Raw genomic sequence first — 20,210 nt, 5'->3', positions numbered from 1 at the left:
GTTTATTTGCTTGTGTCTTATCCTCAATTTTGAAGTTGTGTTGTTTTTGGGTGTTTCCAAACGCTCCGATTCATTGTTATCTTTTAAGCAGCTGCCCACCGGATCCGAGTGCAGCCTTCTCTGGTATTTACCAGACGGTGGATTTTTTCTTAAAAGACCTTCCATATTTGACTTTCAAAGGCAAGTCAGCCTTGGGTGGGAATAAATTCCCGAGTTACAACTCTGGATGTGATCCAGAGAGGTGATTCCGATTTAGTTCACCAGTAGAAATCTCCACGTTTCTAACTGGTTATCCAGACGAACCAACGTGGAGGCACAAACCAATTTTTTTAATTGAGATTTTAAGTATGGAGAAAGTTTAAATCGGTTCCGGAATCATTTCGTCCGAGTAAAGTACTTATTTAATAGTATTTTGTTGTTTTTTTTTTTTATTAATGACAGAAGTACAACAAATTATTTGAAATATTTTTATTTCAAAGTTGGCAGTATAATAACAGTTGATCAACAATGTGCAATACTGCATTAATATTTAATAATTTCGTAACGTACAGTAACCCCCAATACAGAAAGAGCGAGCTTGGATAATCAGCCCGCATACGTCACTGCTGTTCTGTTGTTCTCTAACACTGGCACACCATGGTTAGTCTTCTCTTAGTAGCAATGTATTTTTGTGTAATTACAGTTTTAAGAAAGTGACATGTTTCATTTTATTTTTGTTCTTCTTTTGCTTTTCCATATACATAAAGTTAAGTTCTACGGTTCTTTTGGCATGTCGTGTATTTGTTAATCGATGTACGATACGATATTTTATAAAAAGTTTTTATCGTGGTTTACCATTCAAACTTTTTAAAGTAGTTCGTTTACGTGCGAATAGTTAAAAAACTTCAAAGACAGGTGCGCGAAATTGTAAACAACGTGTATGATTTCATGAAGAAAGAATCTTTAGCTGTAGGAAAATTGAGAAATGACAACATTTTATTCGCTACACAAAAATAAAAAAACTTCTTTGATCCGAGAGACCAGAATGTTCGTTCATCGCTCTGAAAAAGAAACTTTCTAAACCGGTTATCATATTACATGATGTTGAAAAGGCGAACTGTGAATGAATTTCACTCAAAGACAAGGTAGCTGCGAACAGTTTACTCTGTTGAGTTTGCAATGTCTTTGCCTGGGACATCTGCTCCAGTTGAGTTTTTCAAATACAGGGAACATTTGGTCTGCAGAAAGGGGTAGAGACTTTCAGTATCTACTGTTAAACATCTGCTAAATGTTAAAATTAATTCAGAAGTTTCTTATGATATATCGTTGAAAAGCTCTCAGTTACGGTTTATTACTGCAGTTAAGGCAAGTCCAGAATCCAAATTTTTTGAATTTGAGCTTTTTTGGTTCAGTCGATTGCAATTAAAAGGAGAGGTGCACAGCTAGATATTACAAAATTCCTAAATCCGAGATTTCAACATCCTACAGTTAATCGTTTTTGAGTTATTAGAGATGTATACGTATGCACATAGGTACATATATACTATGGATATTTCCATTGAATTCTGAAAACCTTATTGTGAAATTCTTATTATTGCAAAAACCTAAATTTTCGCAATCTCTTAAATAAGGTTAATACGTAACAAAATTAGTTTATTTCCGAATTTTTTGAAATTTGGAAGTATCAAAGAAGTTTATTTATTGATATGATTATTACCAAAATAAGACAAGCATCAAAATTTCCAAATTTTGAATAAAAGATTTTCGATTTTAGAGGCCTCCTGATTGTATGGGAAAAATTTATAGAAAAATTAATTATAAAATTAAATTAATTATATTTATATAAAAAATAATTAGTTTAGAAGAGATTAGTTTAAAAATATTGAAAAAATGAAATATGACTGATGTATTGTTAAACAGCTGTTCAAGTTGAATAAAACAAGTTAATAATTAGTCTGACTAATTAATTGTTTTTAATTAATCTAGTTCTAAATTATCTGTTTAATAATTTTTACCAGCTATTTTGAAATGAATAAAAAATGTGGTTTGTCTGAAATTGTTTTTATTTGAAAGCTGCCATTTTGCTTCTATAAAATATATAGAAAATAATATAGTATACTATTTTATTAAACTAGTCGTTTCATTATATATATATGTATATAAAAGAACGGATGTTTGTCTGTCTGTCCCGTTTGCGTTCCTATACCACTCAACACGGCTGCGATGAAACTTTGGAGAATTGTGCGCATGCCTGTGAAGGTTTCTGAATTAGTTTGGACCCGCTAGGTGGCGCTGGGCTCTAGATATTTCGAAAAATTGTATTTGGCTCTTATTCAGAATATATATTATTTATGTGAGAAGAAACGGAGGAGAAGGGAAAAAGGGAAAGGTTACATTTTATGAAGTTCCGTAATGTTCAATGTTTTATCAAACTTTAAATTGTGTTAATTTAATCTATATAATAAATCAAATCTAGCAATAGCAAAGCATTGTTGAGTCAGCTAGTTAATATTAAAATTACCCATTACAGTTTAATATTTATACCTATTCGTAGTATTCTTCTAAGTAGATCAAATTGAATAAAAAAAAAGTCTCTTGTCTGTGAACAAATAACTACAAGCACAGTTCAATGAATAGCAGACTACCTCCTCACGTGATTCTTCATTCGGTTGAGCAATCCATTCAACATGGATTAAGGTATAACTTAATAGAAATATTATTATTAAAAAGCTTGTTTAAAAATACTGAAAAGATGAAGTGTGACTGATGTGTGTAAACAGCTGTTCAAATTGAATAAAACAAGTCATAACCATGACTATTATGTTTTTAATTATTCTAGTTCTAATCATCTATTTTTACTATCATCCATCCAAAAAAACTTTACAATACTAGACAAAGCCATTTACTATTTTTTAACTATTGTGTGCATTCATCTCAATGGAGTTTCAGACAAGCACAAGTTACGCTATTGTTCTGTCTTAAAGGTGGATGATTTTTTCAAACAAATTTAAATCATTAAAATTTTTAGTATCATTATATTTACTAATAGTTTATCTATTGCAAAATTTAAAGGAAATTTAAATTAACGCGTTTATGTAATTATTAAAAATATAATGAAGTTTTTTTTTTTTAGGTAATAGCATTAAAGATCAACTCTGAATACTGCAATTTCTTTTAAAGATGACGTAAATCTTAATTAATACGTACAAATTCATAAAAATAAACTCAATATTTAATAATTGTAAACAAAAGCGTTTACCGCAGTTAGATCTGTGATAGAGATACAGACCGGTAATTAAACTACAAGATTGTTTCCATTTCCCACCACTGTTTTACACAGAGAGCCAGCTTACAGAGACTGTGGTTTTTGGAATCGAAGTACTAGATACAATATATTTTAAAGAGTTAAAAAATAATAGAATGTAGAATGCAATCTAATAAAATAATTTATATAAAAAAACAGTATTTATGAAAAAAACTAGTATATATATTTCTGAGTGCAAGACATTTTATTTCGTAAGTTATAATGCTTCACAACAGGTTGTAAGATGAATTATTACGCAATAAAAATAAAAATATTACTGTTGATCATCTTTACTAAGGATTTTATGATTTCATGAGTTGTTTTACTTAATACTTCAATTTTCTGATATCTAACTTCAAACTTTGTTCCAAATGTCATATCGCAATTTTACGTTTAAATTAATTTTATAAACCAAGTTGTTTTAGCGGGAAATAGTGTGCAAGTAATGTTTGTTGGTTAAGATCTGTGTGATTTGTGTTTAGCAGTCTTTGGATTATTTGACTTTTTCATAAAGTAGTCAAATGCTAACAATTAATGATCAGTTATGAGAAATCGGTCGTAAGTTTAAGTAGTTCATCGATACTTTTAAATTCTTAGTATTCTAGTTTTAAGTTAATACCTCCATCCATTTATTAAAGCAATTGAAATGATTTAAATTGTATACACAAAAAAATTAATTACGATGAAAACGAACTGTGCCCTGTAATTATAATAATTTAGGTTAAATTTTCATAACGTGGCACCGTTAGTATTTTATAAATAAAATATAAATGAAAGTTCAGCTTGCCAACAATTTTTTATAATTGTATTTTTGATAACTTTATTCATATTTAAAGTTGGTATATTAAATTTATATGCATGTTTAATAATGTTAATTTCGTTATCGTTAAATTCAAATATCTTTAGTATTGACCTTATCTGCTCCAAACTTGTGCTTATGATTAATTATATTTGATATTGTATTATCCTGTTTATTCATCAAATTATTAAACTTTCTGTTAATGTTAAGTGCATGTATAATTTGGTTAAATAGTAATTTTACATATTTAGTTGCGATTTTTGTAATGAATGTGTTTGTGCAAATAAAAGAAATTAGTAGAAATAATTTGGTGTCTAAGTAGTCTTAAGGTAAATTTATATGAATTTTGTGATTTTTAAAGCAAATTGCTATTTATGTATTGATCAGGAGTAACTTATAAATTCAGCTTTTTGTAGGTAGTTGAGTTACAAACATTAATAGACCTATTACATCTAAGAAAAAAAAAAAAAATTTTTTTTCTAAGCTCAATAAAATTGTAATTTTTTAAATATTGATTGAATTGTGTTCTTTAATCAGTTATTAGCAATCAATATTTTGTCGTCTAGTGTTGTATTTTTCAATTTGATTTTTTATACAATTACTCTTACATGTTGTAAATTGGAATAACAATTTTCTGCATTACATTATTAGATGTCTTATGAATCAGTAATATATAGTATTCACACAGCATCAATTTTTATCTTTTCCAGGGCTCACAGAAATGTAAATTTCTCTCTTCTATTTGTAGTAGTGCTGTTGTGCAATTAAAAGCAATATATTCTACAAATAAAGGGATAGAAGTAAGCGAGAAGGAATTTTACCTTTACTTAAGAATTAAGGATGAAAATTTAGTAAATAGTTATTAATTTTTCTACAAAACTTTCATTTTTAGGGATGTGTTAAAACATGAAATCAAATTTATCTCTTCTTTATTCTTGTAAGAATACTATGAACCTATAATTTTCTTCTTTCTCACAATATAGATTATTCTGACATGTATTGTTCAGTTGAGATTTGGAGCGCATTCATTCAAAATGTAAGATCCTAAACATAAACGGTTATTTATCTTATTTTTCAATTCAGGTATGATGTAATAGCTATATATAGTCAATCTATTTTATAATTCAAATGTATGTATTAAATTAATTCATAAAGATCATAGGCACAGGTCTTCTAAACATTCTACTTACTTATGTGTTGTGGAAATAAATATCAATTAATGTTAAAATATACTTCTTACATTCATTTAACAGGACCAACATTTGGTACAATCTAGCCATGCAAATGAACATGGCAAGATTTGTACATGAAGTATTTCTTCTGGGAAGGAATAGAGCCTGACAAATTTTATAAATATTTGGGAAGTTATTGTACAAACATACATAAACAGCAACTTTTAATCCCAAGAATTGCTTCCTCTTACTTAAAAAATTTCTCAAGTCTTAGAAATTTGAACATTTTATGTTAATATAGCTATAATAACGTAAAATGTGCAAATGTTGCCAGTTTGCAACACATGACTAAAGTCTCAACTTTTGATCCATTATAGTATACAAAACAATGTACGGTTTAGAATATATAGTAGTAAAGATAATATAAAATACTTGTATAACTAGCAAGAAAATACACTAAACAACTTTCAATATTAGTTATATGCAACTTTGTCAGAGTTTATTTACCTTTCCTTCAATACTAAATGAAATTATGTATAAGGTTTAATCTGTAATTGTTTATTTTTGTTTGTCATATATATTAATGTAATGTATTATTGAAATGCCTACTGCTCTATTATTTTTTCTTGCATTTCCCTATTATTGTTTGTCTCTTCAGAAATTGTTTATTTTTATTATTTTTTATGCTACTTTGTAGCACTTTTATTATGCTACTTTTTTGTATTAGTTTGAAAATATTTGAATGACCATATCATTAAAAAAATGTTAAGAGAAGAAATAGCAGTAACTTTATTAATAATTTTTTTTTTAATTTTAAGTTGTGGCTCTAGGAAGCTGCAACTTTTATCATAGGGGTGCCGTGGAATATTACAAAATTTGTAATTTTATTTTCAATTCAATGTCACAGGATGCAGCATCTAGTGGAGGTGATGCAAACTACTTAGTTACTGTTTACAGAAGCCTTTGTAAATGGTTTCTAGATGACATGACATTAGTCTTGAATTTTCTGATATTTTATGTTTATATATAAATAAATATATATTAGTTTTGCACAGTTTTAACCTTGAATTAGTTTTTGGAGATTGTATCACCTGAATATTGTTGTGATCAAGTCAATAGAAATTTTTGAAAAATATTGTTTCTTATATGCATTTTTAAAAAATGGATCTGTCTTTACTAAATAGCAATAGGTATTGTGAAATTGAAAATGAAGAGAACACATTGTCAAATAGTGACAAGAGAAGTATAAAAGTGTAAAATTTGATGACGGCCATTTGGACTTTTACTTCACCAGAAGTCAATGACGAAGAGAGGCCATAATGTGTTGTGTGTACAATAAGTTTTGTAACTAGATTGCATGCTACAAAGTAAGTTGAAACACCTTTTAGAAACCACTTATCTCAACATAGTAAATCTCATGACTACTTTGCAGGAAGGTAGGAGTAAGGTGCTTTGCTAGCACCTTACTAGGTAGCACATAGAATCGCAGAATTCATTCTACTAGTCGGTGAAGATTATGATCAGCAAGTCTGTTGGGAAGTTACTTTCAAAAGTAAACATCATCAGATACAGAATCAGCTCATAGTGGAGGATCTCGATAATTGATTAATTGAAAAATTAAAAGGGAAGGTATTTTTCTATTAAATCTGCATTAGGCCACAGATGAAAATTATAATAATGGTTTCACTTGATTTGGTATATGCGGTTTATAGATGGTAGTAACATTCTAGAAGACCTTTTCTTCTGTTAAAGTATCACTGCTTGTGCAGAGTCAAGGCTTGTTTGAGAAGATTCTTGATAATTTCATATTCGAAAACAGTTTGGAATGGTGGAGTGGACTATGTATGTTGGTGTCTGTGCTGATGGTGGTCATTCTGTATGGTTTTATAAAAAAACTAAAGCGCGGAAAAGTAAAATTAATGAAGATGAAGACAATTAATGTTTCTCCCTGTTACAACGTGTTGACCTCCAATGAAGTCGATTTGTCTTATATGATATCCATTTTTGAAAACACTTATCACAGCTTATCAACTCTTTGAGAAATATTTTCAGAATGATTATGTTGATGAATTTGCGTGAATTCCAGATCCGTTTAAATTTACTCGTGCAGAAGAAGAGAATCTGATCGAGTTGTCTTGTCATAATATGTTGAAAACAATATTTGGCAGTGTGAAATTAATTGCATTTTGAATGTCGGTAAAAGATGAATACCCACTTGTAAAGTTGTATAGCCCAGAAAATTTTAATTCCATTTGTGACTTCTTATTTGTGAAAAGCTGGATTTTCAACCGTTGTCTTGATAAAATCCAAGTATTACGTGCAAGTCATTGTGTAGAAGGAAGTGGCTAGTTTAATTCCACAATTTGACAAAATGCAGCAACCAACAAGCTCATCCATCAAACTAATTATTATATTAGTTGAATTTGTTAAATTACTACAATTTAAAGGTTGTTATATTTATATTTACCTAACCCTTCCAAAAGATTGGTTATTTTAAAATTTGACAAGGGTACCTTCAAAAAATCTGGAATCGATAAGGGCACTGAGAATCAAAAAATTTTTGGAAACAATTGTCATATATTATGATAAATAAAGTACTCATGTGTTAGTAAAAAAGTAATTAGTACAACTAAAAACAGTTACTAATTAATCGGTTATAAATTCATAATTAATAGAAATAAGTAATCACAAAAGTAAGTAACTACAGAGAATATTTGATTATAATAAATTAATAAGTACATTAATAATTACAAAAATGAAATAAATAACTATTTACATTATATATATTAAATACTATAAATAACAATTATTATACTATAAATTACATATGGTTCCCACAAGCAGTAAATATAGATTTAATCAAGAATTTTTGGAAAAAGTCAGGAAATTTTGCAAGAAAAATCAGAGAATTGCATTTTTGTTGCCAAATTAAGATTATGTTAGTTATTAAAGTATTTTTTAAGTAATGCCAAAATGTATTTGTTATACTTTCCTGGCATCAGGAAGTGGCAACCCCATCGCCCAGGACATTGCAACTATGTGCTGTAAGTAGCCATTGACATGTCCTGTTTTTACTTACATTCTCCAATTATTCTTTTATATAAAAACAGAAATTTCCAAATTGCAGTTAATTTTTTCACTGGTGAAATTTTAACATAACGTTACCATTGGAAAATTTAAAGGTTGTTAAAAGTTTTCTTGGAATTTCTCTCAACCACCGTGAATTTTTTATATTTTTTTAAGGTTATTAATTGCTTTAAATGGCATCTAAAATAACTTTTTAATGACTATTGGTTAGATATAAACTTACACCCAAAATTAAGTTGGTTAGATGTGTAAAAAACATTTTGGGCTGGGCAGTATGGTCCAAAAGGCAGTAACTTCACACAATAAAAAAAAAAAAAGCATAATAAATAATTAATATAAGGAATTCTTAGCTTTTGAAAAGTTTTTTATCTTTCACTTTTTATCTCTTTAAATCAACAGACTAAAACTTTGATCAACAGTTGTGAGAACGGTGATTGTAATACATCTGTGTGTTCTTTACCTGGATCTTCTGATCAGAGTAATAGCATTTCAGTAGTAAATCATGCATTTGAATCCTTGACTTCATTTATGCAAAATAACAAAATTACTTATTTTTTATAAAGATGATGTTTCTAAGGCGGTGTTTATGTGGGTTCTCAATGTTGTACAAATTAAGTTATCCTTAAGTTCGTGTGAAGATTTTGGTGTAGCTTTTAAAATTTTTATTTGTTCTGTTTTAGTTTTCTTTTCTGTTAATTTTAGTCACAGTGATTTGTACATATATTCTCAGTTAAATTGAAATCTGTGTTTCTTCGCATTTTTATGCAAATTAAGTTATTAAATATTGTTTTTTGTTTACTTTGTTAAATAATGTAGCCTAGTTTTTGTGAAAAAATTTTTAACAATCTTAGGTGCAAGCCAGTTATTTTTAAAACTTGCTTTAGTTAGCTTTTATTTCTTATCTGTGTTACTTTTAGTTACCATGATATTTGTTTTTTTGCAAGAAACTTATTAAATATTGTCATTGTTTTTTTTTTACTTCGCAGTGTAATTTACTGAAACAATTTATCACAAAAAATAGCTTAATTTTAAATGTATATTTTAAAAAATCATTGAAAAATAAATATTAAAAATGAATGTAATTATTAAAAAAGCCGGGAGTTGGGCAGCTGTGGGAATGGTGGAGGCTGTAAAAAAATAAAATATGTATATATTTTGTGGAGTAAATAGCAGTAACATAACATTATGAGAGTCAGGAAATGTTCACTAAATTGGTCAGGAAAAATGATTCTTAGAATTCGGTGGGAACTCTGTTACAGTTCAAAAAGTTAAGTTTTAGGAGTTTTAACAATTAAGAATACAATCGACTTTTTTTTGTAATTTATTTCCTTCTAATATTCTTTGTATGAAGAGTATATTAAGGTAATTTATTAAAATGTAGAAAACCTTTCTTGTGATTAAATTTATTTATTTGACAACAACTGTGAGATATTATTTTTATTAATTTTAGTTGTATTTACTATTATTGTATAATTTTAGTTGTCCGTCCGTCCGTCTGACACAGACAGACGGACGGACAGATAGACAGACAAAAGTATAAAAACCGTTTACCACCCAGAGTACAGAATTCGATAAGGATTATTATTTTTTTACTAATAGCACTTTCGATATTTTCCCTCATCATCAGTTAACTTTTTCTTCCAAATCACACATTAAATTCAACCATTAAAATTATAACATATAAAAATATGTAGTCATAAATATTAAAAGATTAAAAAAAATTTTTATTATGTGGCTAGTCACACATACAGTACTGTAATGTTATGTAATATTTTTTTGCTAAGTTGGTATACATATATATATATATATATATATATATTTATTATATATCTTATTATTATCTTATTTATTATATATCATATATATATATATATATATATATATATATATATCAGTTAAATAAGATTATATATCTAATAAGTTATAATATAATCTAATAAGTTATATGTTGCTATTTTATCATTTGTTCAGCTTGATTAATTACATTGTAAAATTCATGTAACATCATGAAACTATAATTATGTGTCAACCTGCTGTAGTAAATAAATGATTAGTCTTCATCAGTAATAGCTAATTTTTCCTATTGTGAACAACTTTCTTTTTTTTAGGACAATATCAGTTGAATATCTTAATTACTTATATATAACGGAATAAATATAATAATGAATAATCCGCATGAACTAATACATGATAATATTACATTGCTTAGTTTCATTGTTCCATTTAATCCTGGCTTAGAAAATGTCTTCAGAAAGGTAAGTAATACTCACACACATTATTACTAATTATATCACACACTATTACTAATTATATCTTGTAGTTCAATAGCCACTTAATATCTACATTAAGGTCTTAAATATTGGCCTAAAATAATTAATTGGGTATCAGCTAGTTGACAAGTTTAACTTTGTGACAACAATCTGAATTCATGAGAATGATTTTTCATGAATTCAGTGCTTATTTCTTATATTTTTGAAAATATTTATGGAACATTTATTATTAGCAACATTTACGTGATTGTGTGTTAAGCTAAAACTAATTACAGGAGATTGGAAAAATCAAGGCATGTTAATTACATAGATGTGTGTGTGTGTGTGTGAGTGGAGAGAGAGTGATTCACAAAGGATGTAACAAACTTCTACTGGTGAAAATAAGAAGAAAGTTCTTATAAACATACGTTCAGAAGTGCTTCCTTCGTTGGTGAGTATTGGCTGGCGAAAGATTTCATCTGATTTTTTTTTACTTTGTGTAAAAAGTTAACCCAGACTGTAATTATTAGGAACGAAATTAAGGTTTAAATTTAGATGTTTTATGTTGAAAATACATTATTCTATGTTTGGCATAACATGTAAGTAATCTTGTTAAATGGTTAGTAAACATATAAAAGTTGTAGAAAATTTTATTCTGAGCAAAATAGTGTGAATATAGTCCACAGAAACTAAATACAAATGTAGGAATTTAGAAGTTTAATAAAAAGAAAACATACCAAAATGTGGCAGATTTTTACTAACAATCAACAAACAATCTTTTTGGTGGCCTTGTGCATTTGAACTGGGTTGCTTTGTATTAGTTGTACTACACAGAGAATTCTATTAACCAACTCTTCTCTTGTATTACACTTTTGTTCATATACTAATGATTTCCGCTGGAATTAGTCAAAAGATGTTAAGTCAGGCTACCTTGGAGGCCATTGACAGATCCACAACTTCTCATGCACTTGTTTAAAAAAAGTTACACAGTTGTATTCAGTGCATTTGAAGCAGTTAAACTTATACTTTTAGACTGATGTGTTCTTTTTTAGTTTGTGGATCTTGGGTATTTTGTTTGTGGTGTATAAAAGATTTACCTTTTTCCTGAAAACATTAACAATTATTCATTTCTTTGGTTATTGCGAGTTCATTCAATTATCTGCTGACACAAATGTCTGTTTTGGATAATATCTACAAAATGCTATATGCTTATGCTACTTGGGATATCTACACAACATGCATCAAGACATATTAAGAATAATTAGGATATTTGTGTTTTGAATCTGTGTTTGTCTATTTTGGGTAAGGTAAAATATGTAGGTAGTTGGGTTTGTTTTATTGTTGAGGGTAAAAATGTCTTCTGGATATGAGTGATTGTGCGATCATTATTCTGGATTCAGCAGTGTGTTGTGATACATTCCTAAAAACATTTTTTACTACTTTTTTTTTGGGGCAGAACAACTGTACTGTGGCATATAATACTGAGAAAATTCACTTGAAAGACCATTTGATCTTTGGAAGTACACATATTTAAAATCTTATATTACTTTTCTTTTTCTTTTTAGGGAATGTTTGCAGTTCCAAATAAAATGGGATTTAATGAAGTTGTCTATTATTTACTAAATATAATTTATCCAGCAAAATGTAAAGAAACATTAGTGTGGCCTTGTCTCAGTAGGAAGGATGAAATGAAGTTTAGATCAGATGTTGCTAAGTTTATTGCTTTTATCAATGAAGTAAGTGTGTAGTTATTTCAAAAATTATTTTTATTTATATTTCTTTTTTGTATCTCAAACTTCAAAAAACTGCACTAGTAATCTCTTAGTTATTATAGCTCGTAATCTCTTTCTTATTTAGATGAAATCTTTTTTTTATTTTTAGGAAAAAAATGTTGTCAGTAAGCATCGACATGCTTAAGTGCTTTTGTATCACCCCATTAATTGTAGTGGATCTGTAGATAATGAGGACATTATTTCTAATATGTCTTGGACTTGCATCAGTCCCTTTATATAAAATAAATTCTTCAGAATAAGATCTTTCACAAACTATCACAAAATATATGCTCCTCTTAAAGATGTAGTGGCAATGAAAAATTATGTGTACCTGTATTTAAGCCACAATTTTTTCATACCAGTGTCAATACCATCCCAATGGTTGTGGAAAATGTATTCATCAAATGAAGAAGGAGTACTTATATTATTTTCCTTGGAAGAAGAAAAAGAAAATAGGAGATTAGTAATAGCATAATACTATTAAAATTTGGTTATATACTAATATATGACAAAAATGTTTTGTACTATTCTCCTCTACTGATCCATTTACTGAATAAAAGAATTTTAAAATGACAGTTACTTTAAAAATCATGAGAGGTCTAAATTATTTTCACTGTGTAGCTGAGTGACAAATTATTGATAGATTACTATAAAGAAGGATAAAAAACTAATGACACAATGTTATGCCATTTGAATTGTAAGTGTGTAGAAAAATAAAGAACATTCTGCTGCGATGAGTAAATATATTTTTTATTTATTTCTGTAGAAAGATCATTATTTAATGGTTGACCCTGATTACTATGCCTTTTGGGCAAATTAGGACTGAATAAACTTTGTACAGCTGTATGCAGATTTTGAGGCTAGAGAAGTTCTGTTTCATTTAGAGGTTGATCTAAAATCTAATAATATACATGTGTATATAAAAACAAACTTGTAGGTTTATACAGAAGGGAAAAATGTTATGAATTTGAGAAGAAGAAAGTAGTTAATCATTTTAGAGAAGAGTGTACTGGAATATGAATTCTGAGCAGGTTTGTAATTCTGAGCAGGTTTCCTAACTATATGAAGCTGTAAAAATTGATGATATGCCATCACAACTATATTATGTTCTGGCAAAATAGGGCTGAATAAATTCTAGAAATTAGTAAGAAAAATGTTTATAAACCGGAAATATTACCTGCTGTGTAAGGCCATATTTGTAAACAACAAAGGATTTCACTAAATAAACTGATATAGTTGATCATTGTAACTTTATTGAGAAACTTTCACACAGTTCATTCACCAAAGCATGCTTGTGCCACAATGCTTTATTAATTAGATACCAGTTTACCTGACTTTGCAGCTCCAGGATGATATGGTCTCTAAGTCTTCTTAGAGCAGGACAGCATATTTCAAAATATAATTTGATGGGATCACTTCCATAAATTCAATACAACAGGGTTATGCCTCGCTAAGTGTTGGATGAAATCTCGTGAATGAACAGGCTGTATTAAAGATATTACAGGCGTACCACCTTTCAGTTTGGCATGAAGACCTCACATTCATATATCTTCATTAAGTGAAGGTAAACCTTACTTTGAAGTAAATCTTCAAAGCAAGAGCATGAACTCTTTTACAGGGGAGTAGAGCAACATAACTAAATATTGAAGGTAAAATTTAAAAGGTACTTTACCTTTCAAAGTAAAAGTACAGGCGGTACATTTTAGAAGTACAAATTTTGTTTTAAGTCACAGGAAGATTAAAATTCTACTGATTCACTTAGCTTTCCATGAGAACTAATTTCATCTCATCCCTTCCTTCCATTAAAAGAAGTTTTATACTGTTGCCTTTTTAGAGCAGAAACAGAAGAGCAAGTGAGCATTAATGCCAGGGCCAAGAAAAGCCTTATGAACTTTCCCTGGTGAAGTATTTTTCCACATTTAGGTGGTATTTTAAAAACTGTTTTCAGATTGGACAAGTAGCCTCCCACAAATTTGCAGAATTTGGTAACTCTTCAGCAAGATACTCAAATTCCAGCTTGAAGAATAAAACGCTATCTCATTTGTAAAAGTCAGCCATTCACCGTAGCATGTAGTCTGTTACAATGGATGTGATTGTTAACTGAATATCAGGGTACATTTTATAATAAAAATAAAAATGCTTGCATATTTGTCATTCAAAAGGGGGGAAAACTTTATGATACATTTTTTTAATAAAAGTTATCAAAATGTAATTTTTGAAAGTAAAAAATGATATTTTTGTATTTTGTCTATTGTCCTTATTATACCAATGTGTAATTTACATAATTGTATAATTTTGTTAATTCTTTGTCATTTTTATACTTCTTATTGTAATTCTTATAATTGTCATTCTTTATTTTAGATCACAGAACATAATTTGGTTACTCCTTTAAATTCATCATTAATGTTGGCACCTGGTGGTCCTCAAGTTGTCAATTTTGTGTGGAGATTGTCACTTTATGCTCTCATGGTGATTACCAAAAGGAAATACGGTAAGGAAGCTAAATTATTTATGTATTCTTTATTTTGAGATTAGATTATTTTGAGTACTTCTTAAGACAAAAATCCAATTAATCCGACATCAGTATTTGCTCAGCTGATTTCTGAGATTGAGCCTATCTCATTAATTTATTGCTTGTACTGGAGTGAACCGATGCAGAAAAAGTACAAAGTTCTTGTAAACAGAAGAAGCAGTTACGGGTAATAAAATCAGTATCTTATAAGCAAAAAATATTTTTGTTTGAATCATTTCAGGTAGTAGACGGATCAAAATTCAGGTTTTTAAATAAAATTAAGATACAAAGTTTTATTTTATTTTTTTAAATACGTTCAAGTTCTCTTGTGGACAAATGAACGGGTGGAAAAGTTCTTTTAAATATATAATTAAAAATGCATATTTTTTTATATGCATTTTTAATATTATGCATTTTTTAATTATTTTATCATATATTCGTTGATATGTGATAATCAACGAATATGTGATAATTTAGAAAATGTGTTAATTTTATTGTGTAGGATAATTTAAAATACATAGAACCACAAAAATGATGCGTGTCACCAGCTCTGACCAGTGAAAATGTTCATCTTTCTTTTCCAACTATCTCTAAAAGTAAACATTTTTTATTGTCCAGACCGATCATAAAATGTATCGATAATGATGAGCTCCAAAATCCAAAGAATTGCAGTAACTTGGGACACTCAAATCCAGTTAAAATAGAATATATTTACATAAAACTAGATTTTAACGTGGATTGTGCAGTATAACTTAGCAAATACAAGGGTTATTTTTTTTTCAAGGTCCGATCGATCACAAAATTAATACCATAGTGAAAATAAAAGTTTTTTTATTTGTAACAAGTACTTACATAGTTACACTATTTCTCTACATAATCACCACTCCGATTTAGACGTTTGTCGTAGCGTGGTTCCAACTTTCCAATACCCTCGTCACCGCCTGTGTTTTCAGCCATGTTTCTACGCTGCTCTGCAGCTTGATGTCTGTGCCAAAATGTTGTCCTCCTAGCTAGCATTTCATGTGAGCAAAGAGGTGTAAAGGTATCTTCAACGTCTATGAAGGGCAATTCAGATTAAGCGGGGAGGAATGTTTTCATCAGGCATTGTCTTTCTCCATGACAATGCTCGGCCGCACACTGCAGTTGTAAGAAAAGCCGCTGCAGCGTTTTTGTCGGGAAGTGTTTAATCACCCATCATACAGCCCAGACTTGGCTGTATGATGGGTGAGAATCTTTTACATACATACTTAAGAATCATTTTCACAACTTTAACCATTATTTCAGAATTCTTGTTTACAGATTTGCCGTATTTTAAAAAGAAGGGAATGTTTTTACTTCCTTGTATGAAGTAAAGGAAGGATTGTGATCGTGAAAAATTTCGGTTTTCAGATTTCAACGGAAGTATCCATTTTGAGTAGTTTTGGGGTGAATCCAGAAAATTTGGATTTTGGACTTTTTCTTAACTTTAGTAATAAGTTTTTTTTTGAGAGCTTTTCAACGGTATATCATAAGTGGTACTTACTTTCATTGATTCCAGAATTATAGCCAAATAAAATTTTAATTAATGAAATATTTGGATCTGACAAGAGGAAGGCACATCGGTTTCAATCAGACTGCATGTACTTATATTTTTTTAACTTTTTTTTTAATTTAACTGCAGTGATTTATTTATAATTATTAACTTTGTAAAAAAAAGTTTTACAATAAATAATAATTCAACAATAATAAAATAAAAATGAAAATAATCGTAAGTTATTAGTGGAATAGAATTTTATGTACGTTTCATTTTAATTCAAAAATTTTTACAGCGGTTAATAATTGTTAATAAATCAATATATTTAAGTTATAAAAAAAAATGTATGTGAAGTTGGGATTTGAACTGATGTGTGCACGGTTACAGATCTGACACGTTCTCACTTGCATCGCATAACTACTTGAGTGATGTGAAACAAAATCATTATATAAGGTAATATAAAATGGTGATACGGACAGCACAAAAAATGTGATGCAATTTGGTGTCCATCACATTGCAATTGTGTAACTGTCCGCTTTATTAAAGAATTGGAGAATCGTATCTCACTTTCAAATGAAATAAGTTTAAATGAAGTGCAGCAAAAAATGCGTATATGTAATTTAATAGGCGTACAAATAAGTTCTGTGCCGGCCTCCGTGACACAAGTGATAGTGTCTTGGCCTTTCACCCGAACGTACCGGGTTTGAATCCCGGTCAGGCATGGCATTTTCACACGCTACAAATCATTCACCTCATCCTCTTAACTGTGGACCCGGAGGTTTAAAAAAAATAAAAAAAAAGGAAATCATTTCATGTCCACATAAAATTTTTTTGTGAAAGAATATGAAACTACTGATTTATTATTATTGAAAAGTTTTATTAATAGTAATTCAGTTTTTCTTTTTTTAATATATGCTATAAATAACAAAACGTGAAATAAGCTTACATCTAAGTTGTCATGAATTGAAATAATGTTAATAAATCTAAAAGTTTAATAGATAATTATGTATATTTTTATGTTCTAATATACTTTACATGTGTTGCAGGTATTGAAATTCCATATATTGATCAGACAAGTCTTCATCCTCTTATAATAAAAGCACGAATAAAGGCAGTATTTCTTATGCCATTTTATTTTAATGTTGACAGTATAATTAGTCAACTCGATGAGCATCGACAGTATGTTAGTTACATGTTAAAACTGTCAAGGTTGGTATAATTTGTATAATGTATGTAATTCAAAACTTTTATTCATTAAAAAGTAGGACTTGTAAATAAAACACATGTAAATAAAACACTTTTTAAATACTTGGAAATACATACATTTTCAGATCTTTTAGAACTGTTTCTTCATTTCTGATGAAATATTAATATAAGTTAGTATTTTTCTAATGATGTATTATAAAATAATTACTTTATAAATTAACTGCATCGTAAGTATTGTTTTATTTAGAAAGTGAATCGTTAATTTTTTTATTTATATCATATTATTTTGTGATCTGCAAGATACAGAACTATTATTCAGATATGATATTAATGTACCCGTTAGTTGTGATATTTGCATTAACAGTTTTACATTTTTTCATGCTGGTGTTTTTAGTTCTATTACTGATTAATTTTATCAATATTTTTGCTAATAACATCGGTTAATCTTTAGCCAGAATTCTGAAAAATGTTTTCTTTAAAATTTATTTGCTTTTTATTTTGTCTGTTACAGTTTAAAAAAAAATCCTTATAATAATATCAAAAACAATTTTACCAAGAAGAGATAGAATGTATTAGTTGTTTAGTCGTCTTTTTTTGACATCAAATAGAAATGCATGTACTTAAAAAACTAATAGTTAAAAAGCACAAACGTGTCAGTGTCTAACTTGAGAATTAGCTACCGACAAGATCACTTGATGGCGTTGTTTTTTTGAAACTGGTTAGGTGGGAAGGACCCCACCAGGTTGGTCTAGTGGTGAACTCATCATTGCAAGTCAGCTGATTTTTATGTCAAGAGTTCTAATGTTCAAATCTTTGTAAAGGCAGTTATTTTTATATGGATTTGAATACTAGATCATGGATACCAGTGTTGTTTGGTGGTTGGATTTCAATTAACCACACATCTCAGGAATGGTCTGCCTGAGACTGCACAAGACTGTACCTTATTTACATTCATACATATCATCCTCATTCATTCTCTGAAGTAATACCTTACGATGGTTTTAGAGGCTAAACAGCAAAAGAGAGGTGGGAAGGAAATTGCCAGTAGTAATGTATAATGAAGTATATGAAACATGTACAATATAACATACTTAGAAATAGGTTGGCAAATTCTAGACTAAGCCAAGCTATACTTACTATCTTATATCGTTCTACACTTCCTTATATGTTTCTTATAAAATATATTACAATGAAGTTCTCATTATTTTCAGTGTTTTTTCTTTTTACTGATTTCAGATTTTTCCTTAAACTGTAAAGAATTAGTAAATATGAGAGGAGCACTACGCCATTTGAAATTTTAAAAAATTTCCAGGACGTAATGTTTGCAAATTTATTCTCTTAATTTTTATTAAAATTTTTTTTTTGTTGAGGTATGATAGCAGTTGAGTATGAAAAGTTTCTCCTGCCAAAGGGGGTTGTAATATTAAAAAGAGAAATGCTAACTGCAAAATTTGTAAACATTTTTTATGTTTACAATTCTATATGTTATGAATTTCTATAGTGAAATATAATAAAGTTATATATAATAAAATTGATCTAGACAAGGTAATAGCCAAAAACTATCTTTATTTTCTTAAGGGAAGGAATAGGAGCCTGTGAATGATTTAATGTAAGGTGTAGCCTTGATCTCAGTTATTGAAATTGTAAATTTATTCCATAAGTTATATTTAAATTGGTTTAACAATTTTTTAAAAATTCTTTTATATTTAATGATGCAAATTTATCTTATCTTTTCATTTATTCATATATTATATTTTTTTCTCTTAATTTTTATTAAATTATTTATGCATTACTTGTTGTAGGAAGTTGCATCAAGATTTATTAAAAATTGAAAAAGAAAGAAAAGATGCTGAATTACACTTAAAAAAATTAATTGAAGAAAAAGATATCGATCAGCATTTAAAAAGGAGACTAAATAGTGATGAAATAGATGATGCTCTTAAAGGTATAAAAGAAAATACACCAGACTTAAAAAAAAAAAAATTGTGTGTATTAGTAGCTTCTCTTAAACCTTTAATATATTGCTTACCTAAAAAAAAAATTTAATTGAAAGAATTTTAATTTTAAATTAAAAAAAGGATGAAATCGTACTTTTTAAATATAATTTTTTCCTTTTTTTAGACTTATTTTTTAAATAAATTTTATTTATTTGTACCTAACGGGATGTCTTACATCCCGTTTAAGACTTGGGGTTGGCATCCCCATGGGATGCACCTAATTTGGCGCTACAACACCTATTATATATTTATAATATTCTCCTCACAAGTTTTCCTTTCAGACTGGTCAGAAGCCATTGTCGTACCAGTACATAAACCTGGTAAGACAAAGGAAGCCCCTCCAAGCTACCGTGGTGGAGAGAATGGTGTGACCCGCAGGCTAGCATGGTATTTAGAGAGGCATGGCCTTTTATCTTCAGAACAGTTTCCGAGCAGGATGATTTTCCATTGACCATTTAGTGTCATTGGAAACAGTCATTCAAAACGCTTTCCTACTATGCCAGCTCCTCGTTGCTATATTCTTTGATATCAGAAAGGTGTATTACACGGCCTGGCGATGTAATATTCTATACACCCTCAAAGAATGGGGAGTCATGGGCAACATGCTTGCTTTTATCAGA

The 20,210-nt window shown here is 28.8% G+C and overlaps 1 protein-coding gene across 5 annotated transcripts in view; it reads left to right on the top strand.

Moving 5' to 3' along the window:
• The first annotated feature begins 3,707 nt into the window (after positions 1–3,707).
• Positions 3,708–20,210, top strand: part of LOC142329266 (uncharacterized) — a 48,647-nt gene continuing 32,144 nt past the window's right edge. For 2 of the 5 annotated variants that reach the window (XM_075373690.1, XM_075373695.1), the window contains exons 1-6: positions 3,708–3,841; positions 10,450–10,596; positions 12,156–12,326; positions 14,724–14,853; positions 17,434–17,596; positions 19,396–19,538. In XM_075373690.1, the coding sequence (XP_075229805.1) occupies positions 10,504–10,596; positions 12,156–12,326; positions 14,724–14,853; positions 17,434–17,596; positions 19,396–19,538 (700 nt within the window). In that variant the 5' untranslated portion in view covers positions 3,708–3,841; positions 10,450–10,503. Of the gene's footprint in view, positions 3,842–4,792; positions 4,883–5,065; positions 5,166–10,449; positions 10,597–12,155; positions 12,327–14,723; positions 14,854–17,433; positions 17,597–19,395; positions 19,539–20,210 lie in introns of all 5 variants that reach the window. The other 3 variants (XM_075373691.1, XM_075373693.1, XM_075373694.1) reach the window with 3 other exon arrangements.

The sequence above is a fragment of the Lycorma delicatula genome, chromosome 8 (assembly GCF_047948215.1).
Source record: "Lycorma delicatula isolate Av1 chromosome 8, ASM4794821v1, whole genome shotgun sequence".
Classification (NCBI taxonomy): Eukaryota; Metazoa; Arthropoda; class Insecta; order Hemiptera; family Fulgoridae; genus Lycorma; species Lycorma delicatula.
The sequence above is the reverse complement of the archived record's forward strand: the minus strand, read 5'-3'. Positions and strand labels throughout refer to the sequence as shown.